The sequence below is a fragment of the Myotis myotis genome, unplaced genomic scaffold, assembly GCF_014108235.1.
Source record: "Myotis myotis isolate mMyoMyo1 unplaced genomic scaffold, mMyoMyo1.p scaffold_m19_p_5, whole genome shotgun sequence".
NCBI lineage: Eukaryota > Metazoa > Chordata > Mammalia > Chiroptera > Vespertilionidae > Myotis > Myotis myotis.
Window position 1 is genome coordinate 102,335,198 of NW_023416357.1, and position 18,828 is coordinate 102,354,025.

Sequence of the window (18,828 nt, forward strand, 5' to 3'; positions counted from 1 at the left end):
GCCTCCAAAAGGACACCAGGAAGCCCAGGCCGGGTGCCACAGGGCCTGAGGCCTGACCTTTGTACCTGCTGGGGGGTGGGGGGCTATATGAAGGCAGAGGGTGCCCATGGGGTGCCAGGGGCCCAGAAAGCTTCACAGAGGAGGTGTTGGCAGGGCAGCTGGACCTCACCAGGCAGAGGAGGTGAGCAAGGGCCTCGGGGTGAGAGGAGGGCAGGGCTCCAAGGGCAGGGATCCCAAGTAGTCTGGAGAGGGCAGGTGGAGAGGGAAGCAGGAGCTGAGAAGTGTTGGGACTTGGCTGCCAGGTGGATGGATTCAGGGAGGTGGGGGTTTAAGAACGAGACCTGTTGCCCTGGCTGGTTGCTCAGTGGTTAAAGCAGCGGCCCGCAGACCAACGGGTTGTGGGTTCGATTCCCGGTCAAGGCCATCTACCTCCGTTGCAGGTTCCCCAGCCCGGTAGGGGCCTGTGCAGGAGGCAACCAATGGATGTGTCTCTCCCCGGCCTCCCTCCCTTCTACTCTAGAAGTCAATGGAAAAAATATCCTCGGGTAAGGATTAAAAACAAATAAAAATTAAAAAAAAAAAAATGAGACCTGTTTTCGGCAGCTGAGATTTGGGGATGGGGCTGCTAGGCTGCTACCTTCCTGCCTGGACCACCGTTCCCCCATCCCCCGAGGAAGGACAGAGGCAGCCAGGGGTGTGAGGATGGCCTGTTTATTCCAAGGGCGCAGATGCGCTATGGCTTACAGGGCAGACGGCAATGTCGGGGGGTTTCAAGGCAGAGTCTGTGGGGTCTACTGGGGGAGGGCGCCAGGCAGGGGCCAAGCCCGAAGCCTGGAGGCACTCCTGGGGCAGGCTCTCTCTCACAACCACACCCCCCAAGCCAGGGGCTGTGGCAAAGGAACAAGGGGCCTGTCCAGAGGCTGCCCTCTTCAGGGGCAGGGGCCTCCATCCTCCGGCCCCTCCGAGAGCCCAGACCCTGCATCCCAGACCCCTGGTGTGGTGGGAACATGGGGGGCTTGGCCTAGCGAGCCCCCACACCAGGGAAGGCAACGAGGAGGCTGAGGGGAAGCTTCTGTAGCCACATCTGGCCTCCCAGCCTCACCTGAAGCCCCTCAAATCGCCTGCCCACTGCCTCTGTCCCAGGCAGTTCCTGGGACTCCCACCGGCATGGCTGCTGCCAAGAAGGAAGGGGTGGGGAGGAAATGGTTTGTAGAGAAAGGTTTGTTTTATTGCAATTATTTAGAGAACATGTCCTGGCGGGGGCGGGGCTCTGGTATTAAGTGAAAACATGTGTGGAGCTGGAGCTCTTTTTGGAAAAAAAAAAAAAAAAGAAGCAAAACCACAAATTCCTTTAAGTCAGCAGGCCCAGGCAGAGCAGCAAAGGCCGGCCCCTAGGGTCACCGCTGCCTCTCCCTCTCTCAATGTCTCACACATTGGGGGCTCCCTCTCCCCAGTGTTGCTGCCACGTTCCCCCAGCACCCACGGGAACGGTAGGGGGATCAGGACGGGGACTCGCTGGGATGTGGGTTGGTTCCTGGGTGGCGGTGGGGCCACCACGCTCCTGGGGGTGAGGATGCACCTCCTCCAGTCCACTGCGGCTTGGGGAGCTCTGGTCTGGGCCCGCGGAGGGAGGCCCAAAGTCCGTGCGGGGAGAAGGCCGGGCCCAGCACACAGGCAGCGAGGGGTTCAGAAGTTGCTGAAGATCTCACGCTTCTGGTTCCAGTCCATCTGCGGGGCCCGCTTGTTGACCCGGGTGGCCTTTGCCTTCTCCTTGGCCTCAGCCGCCGTGGGGCTCAGGTGGAGGCCACTCTCCTGAAAAGGGTCGTGCTTCCAGGTGCTGCGGTCCTGGGGGCGGACAGGTAGCCAGAGTGAGCCCAGGGGCCAAGCCCCCAAACTGATAAATAACCCTTTCCAGGGAGCTCACACCAGAGGCCACCTGGTGGGGCTGAGGCAGCGAGCCCAGGAGGGCTTCCTGGAAGCAGTGGCCCCACTGCCCAGGTTGAAAGCTCCATAAATACCCACCCCAAAGGCCTCTCTGGCCCCCTCCCAGAGTGTAAGCGCAGCAGAGGAAGTGGATGGACATTTGCTACCTCATTGTCCTTGTCTAAGCCAGGCAGATCACTTCGGGATGAACACGCTGAGCCACCATTGAGCTGGGAAACCAAGGGCAAGGTGTAGTAGCTTCAGAGGCCCTGCCCTGTCCTGTCACTATGTTCACACACGTGCATACACGTACACCCGCACACACAGAGCTGCATTTATTCCTCCCTTCGGCAGTGGGCACCAAGCCTCTACCATGCTCCAGGCCCAGTGTAGGTAGGACACTGGACACGAAACAGTGAACAGGCAGGTGGCCCGGCCCTGGCCAAGTCACAATGGGGAGGAGCCATTTCGATGCATGAATCACCCACATGCGTGTCACCTGGGGCAAAGCCAGGGCCAGCTTCCTGAGGAGAGACGGACACTCCAGGTAACCAGACAGTGCTGGGCAGAGGGAACAGCCAGGGCAATAGCCTGGGGCCGGAGTGCCTTGTAGGGCTGGGGTGTGGCTGACCCAGGACAGGATCCACAGAGGGCATTAAAGCTGGGAGTGTCGGGCCAGATTGGGTGTCACAACCTCAAATATACCAGGACAAATATGGGGGCGCTCCGTCAGGCTTGGGGACCCCTAGAGGTGCCACTCCAGTCTCCTGGACCCACCCTGTCCACCTCCACCCATCCTCTCACCTGGGCAGGGCTGGTCCCATTGGTGACAGGTGATGGCAGTGGACCTGTGGGGACAGTGTGTCAAGGGCTGCCCAGCCCCCACGCTCCACCCCCACCCTAGACCCCCAGGGCAGCAGCCCACCTTCCACATGCTCCTCGGTGGGCGTGACCCGCAGCCTCTTGAAGTACTCGTCCGTTTCCGGGTCCACCACCAACAGCCGGGCCTCATCCTCGCGTGCCTTGATGCTGGCAACCACCTCTGCGTGGCGCAGTCCCTCCACATTCTGCCCGTTCACCTGCCGCCGGCAGCACAGGGCAGCGCTGAGGGCAGGCCCCCACCAGCCCCCCGAGCTGCCTGGCCAGGTGTGGCATCAAATATTCATCGATGTTGTCACCAGCCACGGCAGCCAGAGGGATGCCAGCTCAAGTTCCCAGAAACTCCCCTCCTCCCAGGGAGGACCTGGGGCTCACACACAAACAGGGGATGCGGGCACAGACATGCAGACAGTGGACACAAGCACAAACACGCACCCAGGGGACGCGGGCACCTGCCACCCCAAAGCCCTGGTGATGGTACCTCAATAAGTCGATCTTGGGCGCGGAGGCCGGAGTGGGCAGCCGGCGAGCCCACGTCCACCGAACGGATGTACTGTCCTGGCCGGGACTTGTCACTGTGCAGGTTGAACCCATATCCCTGAGGGCCCTTTCGAAGGTGGCAGAGCCTCGGGCGAAGCTCCCTTGGGGGCCCATTGACATCCTGCAGGCACGCGAGACAATCTTCAGCTCCGGTCTCCCACTCCCAGAGGCCACTGACACCACCCAAAGCCTCTGGCCCCCAGTGTGCAGCACAGCAGTGGTGGGGGGCAGGAGGGAGCCACAGCCCCGCCCTGGGCATCAGGCCCTGCCCAGTGGCAGAGACAAACACTGTACACCCACACCCAGCGGGGAGGCGGCGGGGAGGCATTAGGCTGCCTCTGACTGAGATCCAGCTGTGACATCTTAGGCAAAGTCTTAGGTTCTAAACCCCAAAATGACTTCTGATAGGGCCAGGGGCCTTAGGGTTGTTGGGAGAATTAAAGGGCTCAAGGACAGCACTGAGCACAGGCCCGGGTCCTACGAGAGGCCAGGCGAGACCAGCTGCCACTCAGCTCCATGTCCCAGTTATCCAAACATATGTTCCAAACATGCTACACAGACACACCAGGCTGTCCTCACGGGCCCTGCCTGCAAGCCCCCCCTCCCCACCTCCCTCTGTGAGTGTAGGGCTCGCAGAGTCCTGGGCCTGGACAGTTTTGTTTTCTCTCCCACAGGGCTGGTGGCAGCGCTACTGTGTTTGCTTTCACATTCCAGAGCAAGCTGGAGCCACCCTCACCTCCACCCCTACCCGCACCGGCCCAGAGACTGGAGGATGACCCGCTGGGCTGCTGCTGGGGCTGCCGCCACCCGCCGCCCGCAGGAGCCCAGTGACAGGGCCGAGGGTGGGGCCTGCCCTGCTGCCCTCCCTGCTGAGACACAGGGGCTATAGTGCCCTGAGCGTCCCCCATCCACATCCCAGGGCCCTGCCTCGCTTTACCTCTGGCATCCTGCAGTAGGGCTGTGGGCCAGGGAGCCTTGCCGGCAGGGGCCAGGCCCCAGTACCCCCAGCCAGCCGGGGCCTGGGGCCGTCAGTGACCACAGTGCTGAGTGGCCAGCGGCTATCGGTGCTCAATTAAACATGGCGGTGGCCGGAGTGAGCAGGCAGGCAGCAGCTCAGGTTTCCCGGGACGCTCGGGGCTCCAGTGCGTGTGCAGGTGAGAGTGTTCAGGGTGGGAGTGCTCACCAGGCCCCTCCCATAAGGGTGCTGGAGGGACCCTGGGTCAGGCTGGTGGTCACCCTCAGGGAAGGTCTCCAGGCCTTGGGTACCTGCCCCCCTACAGCCCTGGCCACCCCCTGGGCCATTCCAGCCTGCAGGCCTGCAACCTGATTCCAAACCCCAAATCTGACTGTGAGTGCTCTGGCCTGCCAGTTGGTGGCCACCCAGCTGTGGGACCAAAAGTCTTTCCTCACAGGGTGGGTGCCTTGCTGCGGGGCCAGGCATGTCCTGCCTGTCAGGAGCACCCTCTTCCTGTCCAGCCTGTGCCTTTCCTCCAAGACCCCTTCCCTGACCCCCAAAGACTGCCCAGAACCCCCTGGGGAGCCCCACTGCAGGCCCCCATCTGGCCCTATAACTCCAAGAACTCCAGGGACAGAGCTGCTGCTCTGCAGTTTCCTGGGGCCTCAGCTGGGCCACATGGTCTGAACTGGAGGGTGAGACTCTCACAGACACACCTGGAGGTACAAGTGTGCAGCTTTGAGGGGGGCCCACACCTCCCCAGAGGCGCCGGAGATACAGGCCCCCAAGGCTGGCTGGGACAGAGCAGAGCCACAGCCAGGGCCAGGGCCAGGGCCAAGCATGGAACCTGGAATGGGACAGACCATGCCTGGAATGTGGACATGGGCCCAGGTAGCAGAGGCACATCCCATGGTCAAAGAGACCAGATATCCAAACATATGTTCGCAAACATGCTACACAGACACATAAGGCAACCCACACCTATGAAGGGATGGCCCAGTGCGATGGGGTCCTGTGGCCTCTCCTACACCCTCCACATTAACATTCAGGGCAGGATCTGTCAAGGCCCGCAAAAGGGAAAAGAATTTGAGGGGCACCGATTTGGGGGCATCCCGGGGTATAAGGCCAGGCTGAAGTCACATCTGGGTTCGAAACCATACTGGCCATCCCGATCTCAATCCAGCACAGCTGCCTCTCATCACACAAGCCAGGAATGTTCTCCTAATGTCTAGCCTTAACCTCTCTCCTTATGAGAGACCAGGGCCCACGGAGCACCAGACCTGGCACTGGACCCACAAGCTGAGGGGCTGCAATGCAATGACCCAGCAGGGAGGCCCTGCGGGAGAGCAGGCAGCAGTGGGTCTGGAGGGGGCGCAGGCGGGCGGCGCATTGCTCACATTCCTCACTCCCAGCCCTGGCTCAGAGCACTTCCTGCCCTCTCCCAGCCAGGCCCTCAGGCTCCCACGGCTCCCAGCAGGGCCGCCCCAGAACTGGACAAGCCCTGGCCTCCCAGCTGTGCCTGTAACCAGACAAAGAGGCTGGCATGGGGGTACCCCAGGAGCCAGGCTGTGCCCCCCCCCCCCCCCCAGATAGTGACTCACCAGCCCTGGCAGAGGAGAAAAGCCCCATTGTTGCGCAGGGTCCGGCTTGCTCACCCCAGAGTCCTCTCTCTTAACCCTGGGGGACACGGGCTAAACTGGCTGGGGGGGTCCTCACTGCCCACCCTGCCCCCACCACACCTAACCTGCACAAGCCCCTGGGATGGGCTTGGTGGAGGGGCTCCTGAGACCAGGGTGGGTGGTGTGGAATTCCAGGAGCGGGCCATGGAGGCGGGACAGAAGTGGCCGACAGTGAGCATCCAGCCGGCGTGGCCTGAACTCTCTGGCTGGCCCAGGCTGCCACCCCATTTATCTACCTCCCACTGAGGCCCAGGTTCCCTAGGGACAGGTGGGGACATGGGGCTGAGTCACTCTGGGGAACAGGGTGGTGGCTGAGCCCCCCTCCCTTATTCAGGCTCCAGCCCAGGCCTTCCCCCCCACCCCCACCCCCCCACTGACTAGGTTTCCGTCCCAAGAAGGGAAGGAAGTTGCTGGAAGGCCCTGCCCTGCTCCCAGGACTCATGGCTGGGGAGACAGGGAGGTAAGGGAGGAACCCCAACCCAGAACAAAAGACAGTCCTGCTGCAGCTCACGGGGCAGAGGCAGGAGCAAGGAGCCCCAGCACCCTCTGGCAGGACAAGGTCCTATGCCCAGCAGCCACCACGTGCAGGACTCCGTTATCTCACTCACTCTCAGCCCCCAAGGGCCTCCAAAACCAGAGGGGGGGGGGCCCAGACTTCCTGTGAGGACGAGGAGGGCCCCGGGTCTATCAGTGCCCACACCTGGCACCACTGGTTGCTGGTTGCCCTGGCTCTTTTGGGGGCTGTCCCCTATCATCACTATCAGGATTGGCTGCACTGCAGATGCAGCCACCCCTAGCCCTGTCTGGCCTGGGACTGAGTCACCATTGACAAGGCCCTCACAGCCCCGATAGCCCCCCAGGGCCAGCCACATTAGTGTCCTCCCCTGCTCCATCCCTCTCCTCCCAGCCCCAGGACAGGGGGTAACAGGCTGACAGGGTGTAAGTGGCCTACAGGACCCTGACTCCAGCTCAGCCCTTAGCTCACAGGGGCACGAGGGGTGGGCCCTTCATCCTGCACCAAAGCAAACCACACAGGCACCTTACCACCTCAGAGCAGAGCCCAGCATGCAAGCATCGCACACACACCCCCCACCCACCCACCCACACACACCCAAGGCCCAGTGCCTCCTTCTGATGACCTGAGTTCAGCCAACAAAATTGGGGGTCGCTATCCTCTGGCCAGCCTGAACCACAGAGGAACCTGCCAGTCAAGCCCCACTCCGTTCCTCTAAAAATATACCCAGAGGAAGCCCCCTCCCAGGGCTTCCTGCAGCCCCAGAGCCTGAAATAGCAGAGGGGGAAGGCTCCACCCAAGGACTAGGTGGGCCACCCCATCCTGAAGATAAGGCCTGAGGCAGAATTTTTTCCACAGGAAGGTGAACTCAGCCATTTGTGTCCAAGTCAATGGACAAACGTCTGGAAGGAGGGGCACTTCCTGGGGGTGGCGTGTGAGATGCCCAAGAAGGAGGAAGGCTCCAACCCTCAGGCCTGGGAGGGGCCCAGCCAGCATACCATCCCAGGACCCCCCTGAAATCACAAATCTGACCCTAACACCCCCCCTATTCCAGCGTTCTCTGGCCCCAGGACAAAATGCAAATGACAGGGCCAGGCACCATCTACCTGAGACAACCCCCCCTGCACCCTACCCAGGGGTTCTCTGCCCTGGAGCACACATACCCCTTCAGAACAAAAAGCACAGGCCTATGCTCCAGTCCAGGTCACAGGCACAGGGGGAGGCAGACGCTGGGATCCCCTGCACACACAGAAACTTCAGCTCGCACACCTCCACTGGGCTTCGGCCAGTGGTTTTCAAAGCGGGATCTGGGGAACCCCTGGGCTTGAATCTCCTAAAGGGATTGATTTTTCTTTAAAAATAAAAAAGGGAGAGAGGACATGAGAGACACTAACGTGGGGCTTCCAGGAGGGAGGGACTAGCAGCCCCAGGCTCTGCCTCCCAGTGTCCGGATGCTTCCCAGGTAGGGTCACCCCCTCTCCCCCCACACACACCCCAGGCCCAGAAACCTAGAAGGAGGTGATTCTTTTCCAGCTCTTCCAGCCTGAGGGTGGGGAGAAGGGCAGGGAGAAGAGGGAGGTGCCCCAGCCCTATAAACCATCAGATGAGGACTCAGTTTAGTGAGGAGTCTCCTCTGGGGCCCCCAACCATACACTGTCCACAGAGGAGGGCCAGCCCCTACCCCCAAGGCCTTCATAGAACAATCAGGTGCCTAGAGACAGACACAGGGACAGAGCCAGACAGATAAACACCAGACACAGGCAGAGCTGGGTTCATTCAGTCCCAGGACATCCAAGCAGAGCCCCTCCCTAGGTTGGGTTCCTTAGCCCCTCGAATGGGAAGGGGGCCTTATCAGAGTGGCCCCTACCTAGATCAGGCGGCTCTGAGCATCCTGGAAGAGGGCTGGGGGGCGAAGGCTGCCCTCCTCCTACCCAGCTTAAAAGTCTCAGGCTATATAGCCAAGAGGGTAGTCACCAGGGGCAAAGAAGGGCCCTAAGACGCAGCAGAGCCTGAGACAGTGCCTTCTGGAGGGAATCAGAAACAGTCTGCCAGTGAGAGGCCCAGATGGTTCGGGGAGAAGCAAGGTGGTCCCTGTGGGCAGAATCATGCCATACCTTCTGGCCATCCTTGGAGCCAAGGCTGCCTGCACGTGTCCAGACCGGCTTTGGCTCCCAGGGGTCATGGGCGGGTGGAAGCCCTCGCTGGGCCATCTCCTCAGTGCAGGTCAGCTGCCGCCGGCGCAGCTCCTCGTCCGTCTCCTTGTCTACCACCAGCAGCCGGGTCTGCCCTTCCACAGCCTTGATCCTCTGGACCACCTGGGACAGGCAGGTGGTCGTGGGTCAGCAGCCAGCTCTCTGGGCAGCACATGGACTGTGGCACCACCCAAGGCTGGCCAGGCTGACCTACTAGGGGTGGGTGGCTGGGCAAGAGGCCTGCCGGCTCCACCCCCCACCCCCGGCTTCAGCCGCTCCCTCCCTCCTCTCCTGGGGCTCCTGACAGAAGGGCCCAGGCGACAAGGGCCTCAGTGTGGTCCCAGGCCTTGCCTCAGCCCAGGGTCCTCTCTGGGAAGCTGGGTGAGGCATCCGTGCAGGCGTGCGTCTGTCTGTGTCAGGTCTGTCCTCAGTCTGGGTTTGAAAGGGCGGCACCTCCCGGGTGTCAGTCGGGGTGTGTCTGTGCCCGTTTCTGTCTTTCTCGGTGGTGGAGCATGGAAGGCTAAATCCCTGCCTCTAGGCCCTCTCTTTGCTCCAGACCATGAGCATAGATCCATTCCTGCTGGACCTGCAGGGTTCCTGTGGGAAGGCGCCTGCTCAGGTACCACCCGTGATGCTGTGAGCAGGATTCAGACCCAGCAGGCAGAGGTGTGGAGGGGCAGGTCCAACTGTGGGGCCAGTGTGATATGTGGCCCATCTGTGTGTCTATGCAGGTGCCTGTATGTCTAGAGCAGGGGTCCTCAAACTTTTTAAACAGGGGGCCAGTTCACTGTCCCTCGGACCGTTGGAGGGCCGGACTGTAGTTTAAGAAAAAACTATGAACAAATTCCTATGCACACTGCACATATCTTATTTTCAAGTAAAAAAACAAAACGGGAACAAATACAATATTTGCATTTGCATGTGGCCCGCGGGCCGTAGTTTGAGGACCCCTGGTCTAGAGCATGTGGGTGTCCATGGGGAACGCATGCCAGTGTATGTCTTGCAGGGAGAAGGAGCACTGGGCATTGGAGTAAGGAGGGCAACATCCCCATCCCCACCCCAAGGCCTGGGGCGGGGGGGGCAGCTGCTTGGCAGAAGTTGTCAACAGAGAGGAGGGTCTGAATCAGACCCATGTTTCCCTGTCCCTCCTCTCTCCCCATGCAGCACCCTGCTGCTTCCCAACTGTGGTACCCAAAGGAGCCACTCAACATCTCTAAGCATCCGTTTCCTCATCTGTCAGACGGGAGCTATAACTGCATGTCCTCCCTCCTGGGGCAGTAGGAAGATCCCATGGGGTCCTGTGTGTGAAGTTCTAAATTATTTTTTAATTCATTTTTAGAGAGAGAGGGAAGAGGAAGAGAAACATCAATCGGTTGCCTCCCACACACACCCCCATCAGGGATCAAGCCCACAACCTGGGCACATGCCCTGACCAGGAATAGAACCGGCGACCTTCAGTGCAGGGGATGACGCTCAACCAACTGAGCCACACCAGCCAGGGATGAATACTAAATTTTTATTTTGAGAGAGAGAGAGAGAGAGAGATTTTTTTTATTCCTGCTACCCAGTCAGGGCTTGTGAAGTTCTTAGACCAGCACCCAGAAGCCTGGGACAAGCAGGGGCAAGGGCGGCAGTGACTGTTAAACAGTGGTGAGGTACCACCTTTGCCAGCCTCTCCCTGTGGTCTGTCAAGCCAAGCCCTCTAGCCCTGACCCCCACCTTCCTTCAGTAAACAGCCTTATCAGGTTGACATTCTGGGTGGAAGACAGAACAGCAGACAGATGGATAGACAAGGGCTCAGGAGCTCAGCTCCCGTCTCAGCCAAGGACCGATACATTAATCTCTAGACCCCAGGGCTGGGCACCCAAACGGATCATGGATGCAGAGGTGCAGGGGGGACGGAGAGGAGCCTGAGCAGGAGCGGCTGTACACCCGCCAGGTGAGTCACTGGCAGTGGGAGATGGACACCCTCAGGAGTCAGAACCTGCAGAGAGGAGACCCTGCCCTCCCTCTGGCCTTCATCTCCAGCTGCAGGAGGCAGGGGCTGCGGCCCAGTGGCACCTGCAGGGCCAGGCAGCCTCCCAGGAGAGGAATGTGCTGTCACCAGCAGTGATTCCCACGGAAATCCAGACACCATCAGCCAGGACACCCCCGAGAACACTGGCTGCCAACACACACTGACGACTACACACAGCCAAGCCGGTCAGCACGCAGGCCCGGACACACACACACACACACATACACACAGCGCGCAGCTCACACACATCCAGGCGTGCAGACCCGTGTATTTTCACACACAGCCCAGCTCACACACATGTCAACACAATCGCAGCTCGCATACACGTGTCCAAGCAAACAGATCTGTCCACGCACATACCCACCTCGGTGCAGACCTGCATGTTCACATGCACACAGCCCGTACACACTCACGGATGCAGGCACACACACAGGTGTGCCCTTACTATGACACCTCCTAGGTCCGCATAGATAGTTGTCTGCCCACATGGGTGATCCTCTGAGAAACCTGCACACTCACACTCAGACCCAGGTGAGTCCACAAGCTTGTACACAAGTTGCCTCTCACCTCCATACTTGGTACGCTCAGGCCAGAACAAGCCTGAAGATCTAGACCGCAGTGCGGGCCCCTCCCTGCCAGGATTCCCCCTCGGAGGTGCAGGGCTGCTGAGCTTAGGGGGTGGGGTACTAGGAAGGAGGCCGGCGGCCGCTGCCTCCGTGGCTCCGTCCCCCACTTCCTCCAGCGGGGGTGGGGGCACGCAGGCCCTGGTGCGACCCCCTCCTGGCCGGGAGCAGGGAGCTGAGGCCTGGGCGCCGGCAGCGCCGGGCCGGGTGGTCGGGGGTGCCTCCCCGGTCGCGCTCCCGGGGAGGGGGCCCGGCGAGCCGGGACGGGGCGCAGGCACCCACCTGGTGGTGCGTTTCGCCCTCCACGTTGACGCCGTTGACCTCGACCAGGCGGTCTCCAGCGCGCAGCTCGGCCGCCTCGGCCGGGGACCCGGGCTCCACGCGCCGGATGAACTGCCCGCGACGGCCCTTCTCGCCATGCAGGTGGAAGCCGTAGCCGTGCTCGCCACGCACCAGGCAGCACAGGCGCGGCCGCAGCGGTTCTGGGGTGGCCATGGCGCTGGCGACCCACCCGCGGGCCAGGGGCTGGCCTCGGCGCTCGCAGCCGCCGCCAGCTAGCCAGGGGCGCGAGCGGCTCGGAGGCGACGGCGGCGCTGGGGACCTGGTGTTGGCTTCCGCGCCTCCCGTTCGGCTCCCGTCGCCTCGGGCCGGGGCTGGAGCTCAGGCTGCGACACCGCCCCCGCACCGCCCCTTCCCCGCCTCCTCCGCCCCCGCCCTGGGTCCAAGCCATCCTGGCCTCGCCCCTATCTCGGCACCCCGCCAGCCCTGGGGAGCCCAGAGGACGGCTGCAGGAGCTGGGGGTTCAGAGTCCCCGGGAACCCCTCTGTGTCGCCCCCACTCTGGACAGCCTCCTTGGCGTCAGCACCTTTGCCTCCTATTCCAGGCACATTTATTGAGCACCTACTGCATGCAGGGCACTGCACCAAGACAGGGAGGCGGGAGAGGGATGGAGAAAGGGTCCTAGGGTCCAAGGAGTCCCACACAGGAGACAGAGGGTAGCAACAAGGGCTACGGCTCTGCCCACCTCCTTGGGAAGCACCACGCGCACCGCCGTCCATGAGTCTGGACCCCTCCTGTGCCCACAGCTGCCCCGGCCCAGCGCAGTCCCAGGATGGTCCAAGAGGCAAAAGGAGAGGTTTGAAGTGACTGCAGCCCCTCCCTGTCTACTGGAGGCCAGTAACTGAGTGACTCCCCGGCCCTCCCCAGGAGTGTTTGCCTGATCTGCGCCGTGTGGGTCCATTAAGCTTTCCCATCATCCTCTCCCTGTGCCAGGACCCCTCACTCCTGCCCATTGCCCGTGACTGAAAAAGTGGAAGGGTGAGGTAAGGAAGTACACTTGTCTGGCTGAGATGAGAAGGTCTTGGTCTTTGCTCTCCCCCTCCCCATCCTGACCTGGGATGTAATGTGCCCAGGACTTTGGTATCTGAGCCCTGGCCTGTGGTCAGCACTCACAGGAGCTGTTTTCATACGTAGGAACCAACCGGTGGATCTCCCCTCCTCTGCCCCAGTCCTCCCCTGCCCCCATCCTCACTCTCCCCAGCCTCTCCCTCCTCCCAGAAAGAGTGCCCCCTTCTGCCACCCAGACAATAATAATCACAGTGGAGAATCATTGCCTCCGAGTGCATTTTACCCGGAACAACCCTAGAGGGCTCAGGCCATTTTACAGATCAGATCGGGACTGAGGTTTGGAGAAGGAAGAGTCTCAGGCCAGGTTCCCCAGCTCCTCTTGAGCCGAGGGCGGTGAGGTTCCAAGGCCACACTCCTCACAGCTTCAGACCCTGGAAGACAACTGGATGCAGGCTCCCCCTCGGTGTACCCCTCCCTCCCACATACCTGGTCCCCAGGAGTCAGGCACAGCCAGCCCAGACAGTTCCCCATCGAGGGCAGGAGCAGGCTCCACACAGGCGCAGTCCTTGCTGCTCCTTCTCCAGTGCCCTCAGCCTGGGCGCCCAGCTCCCACCCAAGCACAGGGCCCGCCTCTGGGCAGCCTCCTGGGCCAAAGCCCCTTGGGTGTCCACACCCCAGCTGCTGCCCCTAAAAGCCACTTAGGCCAAAGCTGCATAGCTACTTCCCCACCCCCACCTCTGAGTTCCTGGCTGAGGCTGCCATAGGCTCCCCTCTGGCTGGCCACCTCCATTTCTCTGTTTGCCTGTTCCCAGGCTGCCTGTCTGGCCTGTGACTGGCTTCCCTGTACTCAGCCTAGCGCTGCTGCGTCAGGAGGCTGTAGGGATCGGTGTGGGCAGGGAGGTCTACCCTATTCCACCCCAAGGGACCACCCAAGACCTGCCAGTCTGTAGCTTGGGGGCCACACCAGAGTTGAAGGAGGTGGCTCAGTGGGAGACCACCAGACAAGGTCCCCTGGGTCAGAAGGCTTGGAGACCCCTTCACTCCCTGGGACAGCAGCTCCCGATCAGCCTTGGGCCTTTTTCACCTTCCACAGCGAAGGACTCAGCCTGTGCATGAAGACGGATGGGAACAACACAGCTGGAGGGAGGGGTCACAGGGCATGTGGTCACAGCCAGGGGCCAGGCACAAACACTGGATCCAAGAGCAACAAAGGAGGCCCCAAAGCCGGGAAACACAAGGGAAGGTAACAAGAGTAAGGAGGGGGTGGGTAACAAAGGAAGTGGGTAACAACAAAAAAATAAGGGCGCAGGGAAGAACGGCAGGTAAAAATGCCAAAGGGGGCACAGGAATGAGCGAGAGGGAGCAGGGCCAGTGTGGAGGGCCTCAAGTACCAGCCCGGGGGTGGGGGTGGGGGAAGGGCGCCCAGCAGCTCTCCTGGGCAAACTCTGCCCCAAGCCTCCTCCAGCCTGAGCCTCAGGCGCTGCGATGAAGGCGAGAGACGCAGCACAGGCAAAGGCAGAGGCCCAGGAGTGTGGCTGAAAGGTGCCCAGGAGCTGCGAGCTGGTTGGGGTCTCTGGGAAAGGAAGAGGGGAGGTGGACGGTGAGGCGGGCAACAGGCGGGAGGAAGTCAGGTCGGAGGTGGTCTGGGCGGCCCCCCTCCCCCAGGCCTCCCCACTCCTGCCACCTGGCTACTCGGACCTTGCAATAGAGGGCGAGGAGACCTGCCGGGGCTCCCCTCCCCTGGACAGTCGTTCGGTCCAGCCTGGGAAAGGAGGGGGCCGTCCCCTGAGCTCTGAGTCCAGCTCCCTGCTGCAACACCCCAGCGATAGGCGGGGCCGGGGCCTGGGCGGTGACTTGGGGCGTGGCTGTGGGCAGAGGCCTGGTCACAGCCCGAGGATGGATGGGTTCGTGTCCCCCGGGGGTGGGGTGGGAGGCCTTACGCCTGTGTAAAGGCCCCGAGCTTCCCCGGCCGGAGCCGCCTCCCTCCCTAATGGCACTAATGGCCCCGCGGGAGAGCTAGGACCTCAGGCTTAGGGCTCCTCCCGTAGACGACACCAGGCCTCTCTTCCGAGCCCAAAACTGAGCAGCGGAACCAGGGTGACGGGGAAAAATCTGAACGAGACCCAGAGACGACGGGGAGACAGGAGGGGAGAACCACGAGTACCAAAGAGGGAGGGGGCGCAGGAAGCCCACCGAGGACGCCGGGCCGGCCGGGCCCCGCCCACCCCGCTCGGGTCCGGCCAGCGACCCACCCACCGCTGGAGGCGCGGAGCCGGGCCGCAGCCCAGAAACGCAGCCGCGCAGCGCCACCTGCTGTTTCTACGAGGGATCGCATGGCCCGAAGGGCTGCCCCAGGCTCCACCCCTCTGACTGCGACTGGGTCCAGCTCTGCGAAGTGGGGATTGGAGCGAGGTCGGCGCGCCTGGGCTGCTTGCAATACAGGGACTTAGGGGTGGCATATGAGTGGTAGGCAGAGAAGCCAAGACTCTGCAGAGCCCCTCATGGGCTACTCTCCCTCACCGTACCTAGCACCAACCTCTCTGGCCTGGGATACCTCAGGCCACATGAAATCTGGCCTTTCACCAAGTGCTCCAGCACTTGTGACCAAATATTTGCTGACCACTAACTAGATGCCAAGCACTGTTGAGCACTGAGAAAACATCTCTGAGACCCATGGAAACGGGGATTTGTGTACGTGGCAAGGAAAGGTGAGGCCCAGGGCTAGGGAAGCCCCAAGGAGGGGCATTTAACCCAGCCTGGAGCCCAGGAGTCTTTCAGGGTGGACCATGGGGCTGTGTCTGGAACCTGCCCCATGTCTGCAGGCTGTGTGGGGAGGGGAGGGAGCGATGAGAGTGGGGGACAGGTCCAGCCCTGTGGCCCAGACCCAGAGATGGATTTCATCCCACCAGTGGTGGGGAACCCTTGTAATGTGTACTGGGTGTGACGAGGTCAGTAAACCCATGGTTTGAAAGACCAAGTTCAAGGAGGAGCAGGGGCAGGAGTGGGCTCAGAGAGGAAGCATGAGGACCTGAGAAGTCTGGATCCACCCCTTCTGCCAGTGCAGATCCTGAGACTAAAGAACTGAGTGGGGTCAGGGTAAATAAGTTCAGGGTAAGACTTGAGAGAGTGGAGTTAAAATGAGCACCCACATTAGGGGGTTGCGTGCAGAGGATGCATCCAGGAGATGAGAAGGAACTGCCAGTGAGGAGAGATGAGGCTTCCAGAGGCCAAAGGGGCAGTGTGGGGGCTGGTTCCACATGGGCATCCCGAAGCCAGACAGACGCGGGACCACCTCTCCTCCAGCCTTCGCTGGGAGTCCCAGTGGGAGACCTTGCAGAAGGACTCCACGGGCAAACAGCATAAGAGCACAGTGCCCAGCTGCTGTGAGGTCCAGGACAGGTGTGGGAGTTGAACCCACACTGAAGAGTTGAAGAGAAAGTGGGAGGGTGGAGGGGACCAGATACTTGTGAAGGAGGAGCTGGAAGGGAACCCCTACATAGGGGGCCTGGAGCCAATAACAGGGCGATACGAGGTAGAGGGTCCTTGAGGAGGCAAGGGGACTCGGTGGTGGGGCTCCTTCTCCCTAGGGGGGAGCATGGCTGTTAAGGGGGCAGGGGTCCCCACTTCCTCTCCAGAAGCCTTCTGTTGAGAGGAGGGAGGGGTTCCTAGGAAATCTAGGTTTGGAACAAATGCTGGGAGATCAGGTTGGGTGGGCTGCCAGGTCTTGAGATCCCACCTCTTTGGGGGAAGATAATCTCCCCAACCTGGCCAGGGGGCATAGTGAGGGAAGCTGAGCAGGGGTGAGGTTGTGGGGGGGGGGGGGGCGCTCCATCTCAGTGGGTGAGGTCTGAGCTCCTGCTTCCTCTATACCTTAGTGAATGACAGCAGGAACCCAGGGTCTGACTTATCCCTCTCCAGGGCAGACCCCTCCCTTCCTGGGGAACCCAGGGCCTGGCCTGATGACCCCCACCTCCGAAACAGGAGGGGCAACACTGGCAGAGAAGGGAGAAGGGAACCCAGGCCCAGGTAGTGTTTCTGCCTCTGTCTGTCTCCCCTCCCGTCCCTCTTGGACATACAGATGGAGGCGCGGGGGGGAGATTAGATTCTACTGGGCAGCGAGAAAGCTCCTGACATTTTCCAGGATGTGGGCACGACTGTTTGCGCCCCAAAGCTAGATGGCAAAGTACACACAGCAGAGGAAAAGGGTCACACGTGAGGCGCAGGAACCAGGCAAGTTTTATTGATCAAACACCACGGCTTGGCCAGAGCTTCGCGCTCTGGAGGCCAAAGCTCCTATGCCTGACTCAGGCTCCGGGGCGGCGAGGGCCGGGGCTGAGCTCAGGACCGCCCTGGAGCAAGACGAGGCCCGCGAAGGCAGTTCGCTGCTGGGACCAAGGCTGAGCGGGAGACTCTGGAAAGAACATAGCAGGACCATGGGGAGAGGGCTGTGCGCCCTCCGCTACCGCACCCCGACCCCCGCCCCTGCTCCAAGAAAGCCTTCCACCGCTTATAATGAGGGATGAAAAGGTGTCATCGGGCACGCGGATCTGCGCTCCATGCTCAAACCTCCCGAGCCCGATGCCGTCCGAGCCCCCTCCCTCTTCCCTGGAACCTGGCCTGCTCCGCTGAGGTCCAGGAACCGGGGACCAGCCGCTGCTCGGTGCAGGCAGCTTGGCTTCAGGCGCAGGCTCCGGGGCGCCCTGCGCGGGATCTACTGAGTCGCGCCTCCCATGGTTTCTGAACCCCAGAGGGAGGCGGGACAGCTTGGCGGGCGCAACTGGAGTAGAGGGTGTCTATGGCGGATGGCCCAAGGGCGTGCGCACGCAGGCCGAGGGGCCCAGGCGAGGGGGCCAGCGGTGGGGCGCAGCGCAGCGCGCAGCCCCACGAGCAGCCCCCGGCGCGGCCCACCCTGCGGCCGCCCGGACTAGCCGCGCGTTACACCAGGCGCCTGCGGGCAGCGGCAATTCGAGCGGCGGCTCCGTACAGGGCAGGGAGCTGGCTCGGCTGGACCTGGGTGTGAGGTGGATTGGGGTACCTGGGAGCCTGAGCGCAGAAAGCTACGGGCCGAGAGTTGATCCCTGGTGGGTCCAACTGTAACTGCTCACGGGCCCTCCCCTGCTCACCCCCGCGGGGCTCGCTGGGTTCCCAAGAGTGGGCAGGAGGGATGCCGGGAGAAAGGAGCTGCGTCTGGGTGTGGGTTACTGGAGCACCCTAGCTGACCAGGCCTTTATTTTATTTATTTTTAAAATATATTTTTATTGATTTCAGAGAGAAAGGGAGAGGGAGAGGTGGAAACATCAATGAGAATCACCCACTGGCTGCTTCCTGCACGCCCCCTACTGGGGATCCGGCCGGAAACCCAGGCATGTGCCCTTGACCAGAATCCAACCCAGGACCCTTCAGTCTGCAGGCCAATACACTATCCACTGAGCCAAACCAGCCAGGGCTGAGTAGACCTTTAGATAGAACGTATGTTGGTGCTCCCCTAAGGGTGCCCTTTTCCCCTCCAAAGAGTAAATGCCAGGGCATAGGGGCAAAGAAATGCCCCTTAGCCAGAGTTCTTATTAAAAATACATATTTTTATTGATTTCAAAGAGGTAGAGACACAAACATCCATGATGTGAGAGAATCATTGATCGGCTGCCTCCTGCACGCCCCACACTGGGGATCCAGCCCATGCAACCCGGGCATGTGCCCTGACTGGGAATCTAACCGTTCATAGGTAGACGGCCAACCTCTGAGCCACACCGGCCGGGGCCAGAGCTCGTTTTGGTGGGGCACCAGCAGAGCAAAGACAGGGAGGCTGGCAGAGCCCAGGTGGGTCAAGTAGGGCTGATTGGTGGGGGGCCCTCAGCACCATTTCCGACCCCTCTGTGTCTCTCCTCCCCAGGAGCTGTCTCTTATTTTTACACAACCAGCTCTCAAATCTGTTCCCACAAACTTTGCTCTTCCACTCCTAGCTTCTTCCCACAAACCCATTTCCTAGCTGCAGCAGAGTAGATGCTTGAAACCACAAGTTTGGCCACATCAAGCCCTCCCTAAGTGGCTAGTGGTTCCCCAAGTCTCCCACAATAGTCAGACCCTCCTCGTACCCCAGCCCTGGCAACCTCCAGCCTCCTCTGTAGTCATGATCCCCCCAAGACCATTTCTTGGGCCCAG

At 61.3% G+C, this 18,828-nt stretch overlaps 1 protein-coding gene across 5 annotated transcripts; it reads right to left on the bottom strand.

Annotated features, from left to right (window-relative positions):
• Window positions 1-702: 702 nt before the first annotated feature.
• On the bottom strand, window positions 703-11,985 carry SLC9A3R2 (SLC9A3 regulator 2). Of its 5 annotated transcripts, XM_036310128.1 has the most exons (7): window positions 11,605-11,984; window positions 8,605-8,805; window positions 3,284-3,463; window positions 2,849-3,002; window positions 2,728-2,771; window positions 2,091-2,153; window positions 703-1,845 (listed from the first exon to the last, which is right to left on the bottom strand). In XM_036310128.1, the coding sequence occupies exons 1-7, from the start codon at window positions 11,815-11,817 to the stop codon at window positions 1,687-1,689; spliced, it is 1,014 nt and encodes a 337-aa protein (XP_036166021.1). In that variant the 5' UTR covers window positions 11,818-11,984; the 3' UTR covers window positions 703-1,686. The 5 variants fall into 5 exon arrangements, with proteins under 5 accessions (XP_036166021.1, XP_036166025.1, XP_036166022.1 ...); XM_036310132.1 differs by lacking the exon at window positions 8,605-8,805 and having other exon boundaries at window positions 11,605-11,985; XM_036310129.1 differs by lacking the exon at window positions 2,091-2,153 and having other exon boundaries at window positions 11,605-11,983.
• Between the last annotated feature and the right edge of the window lie 6,843 nt (window positions 11,986-18,828).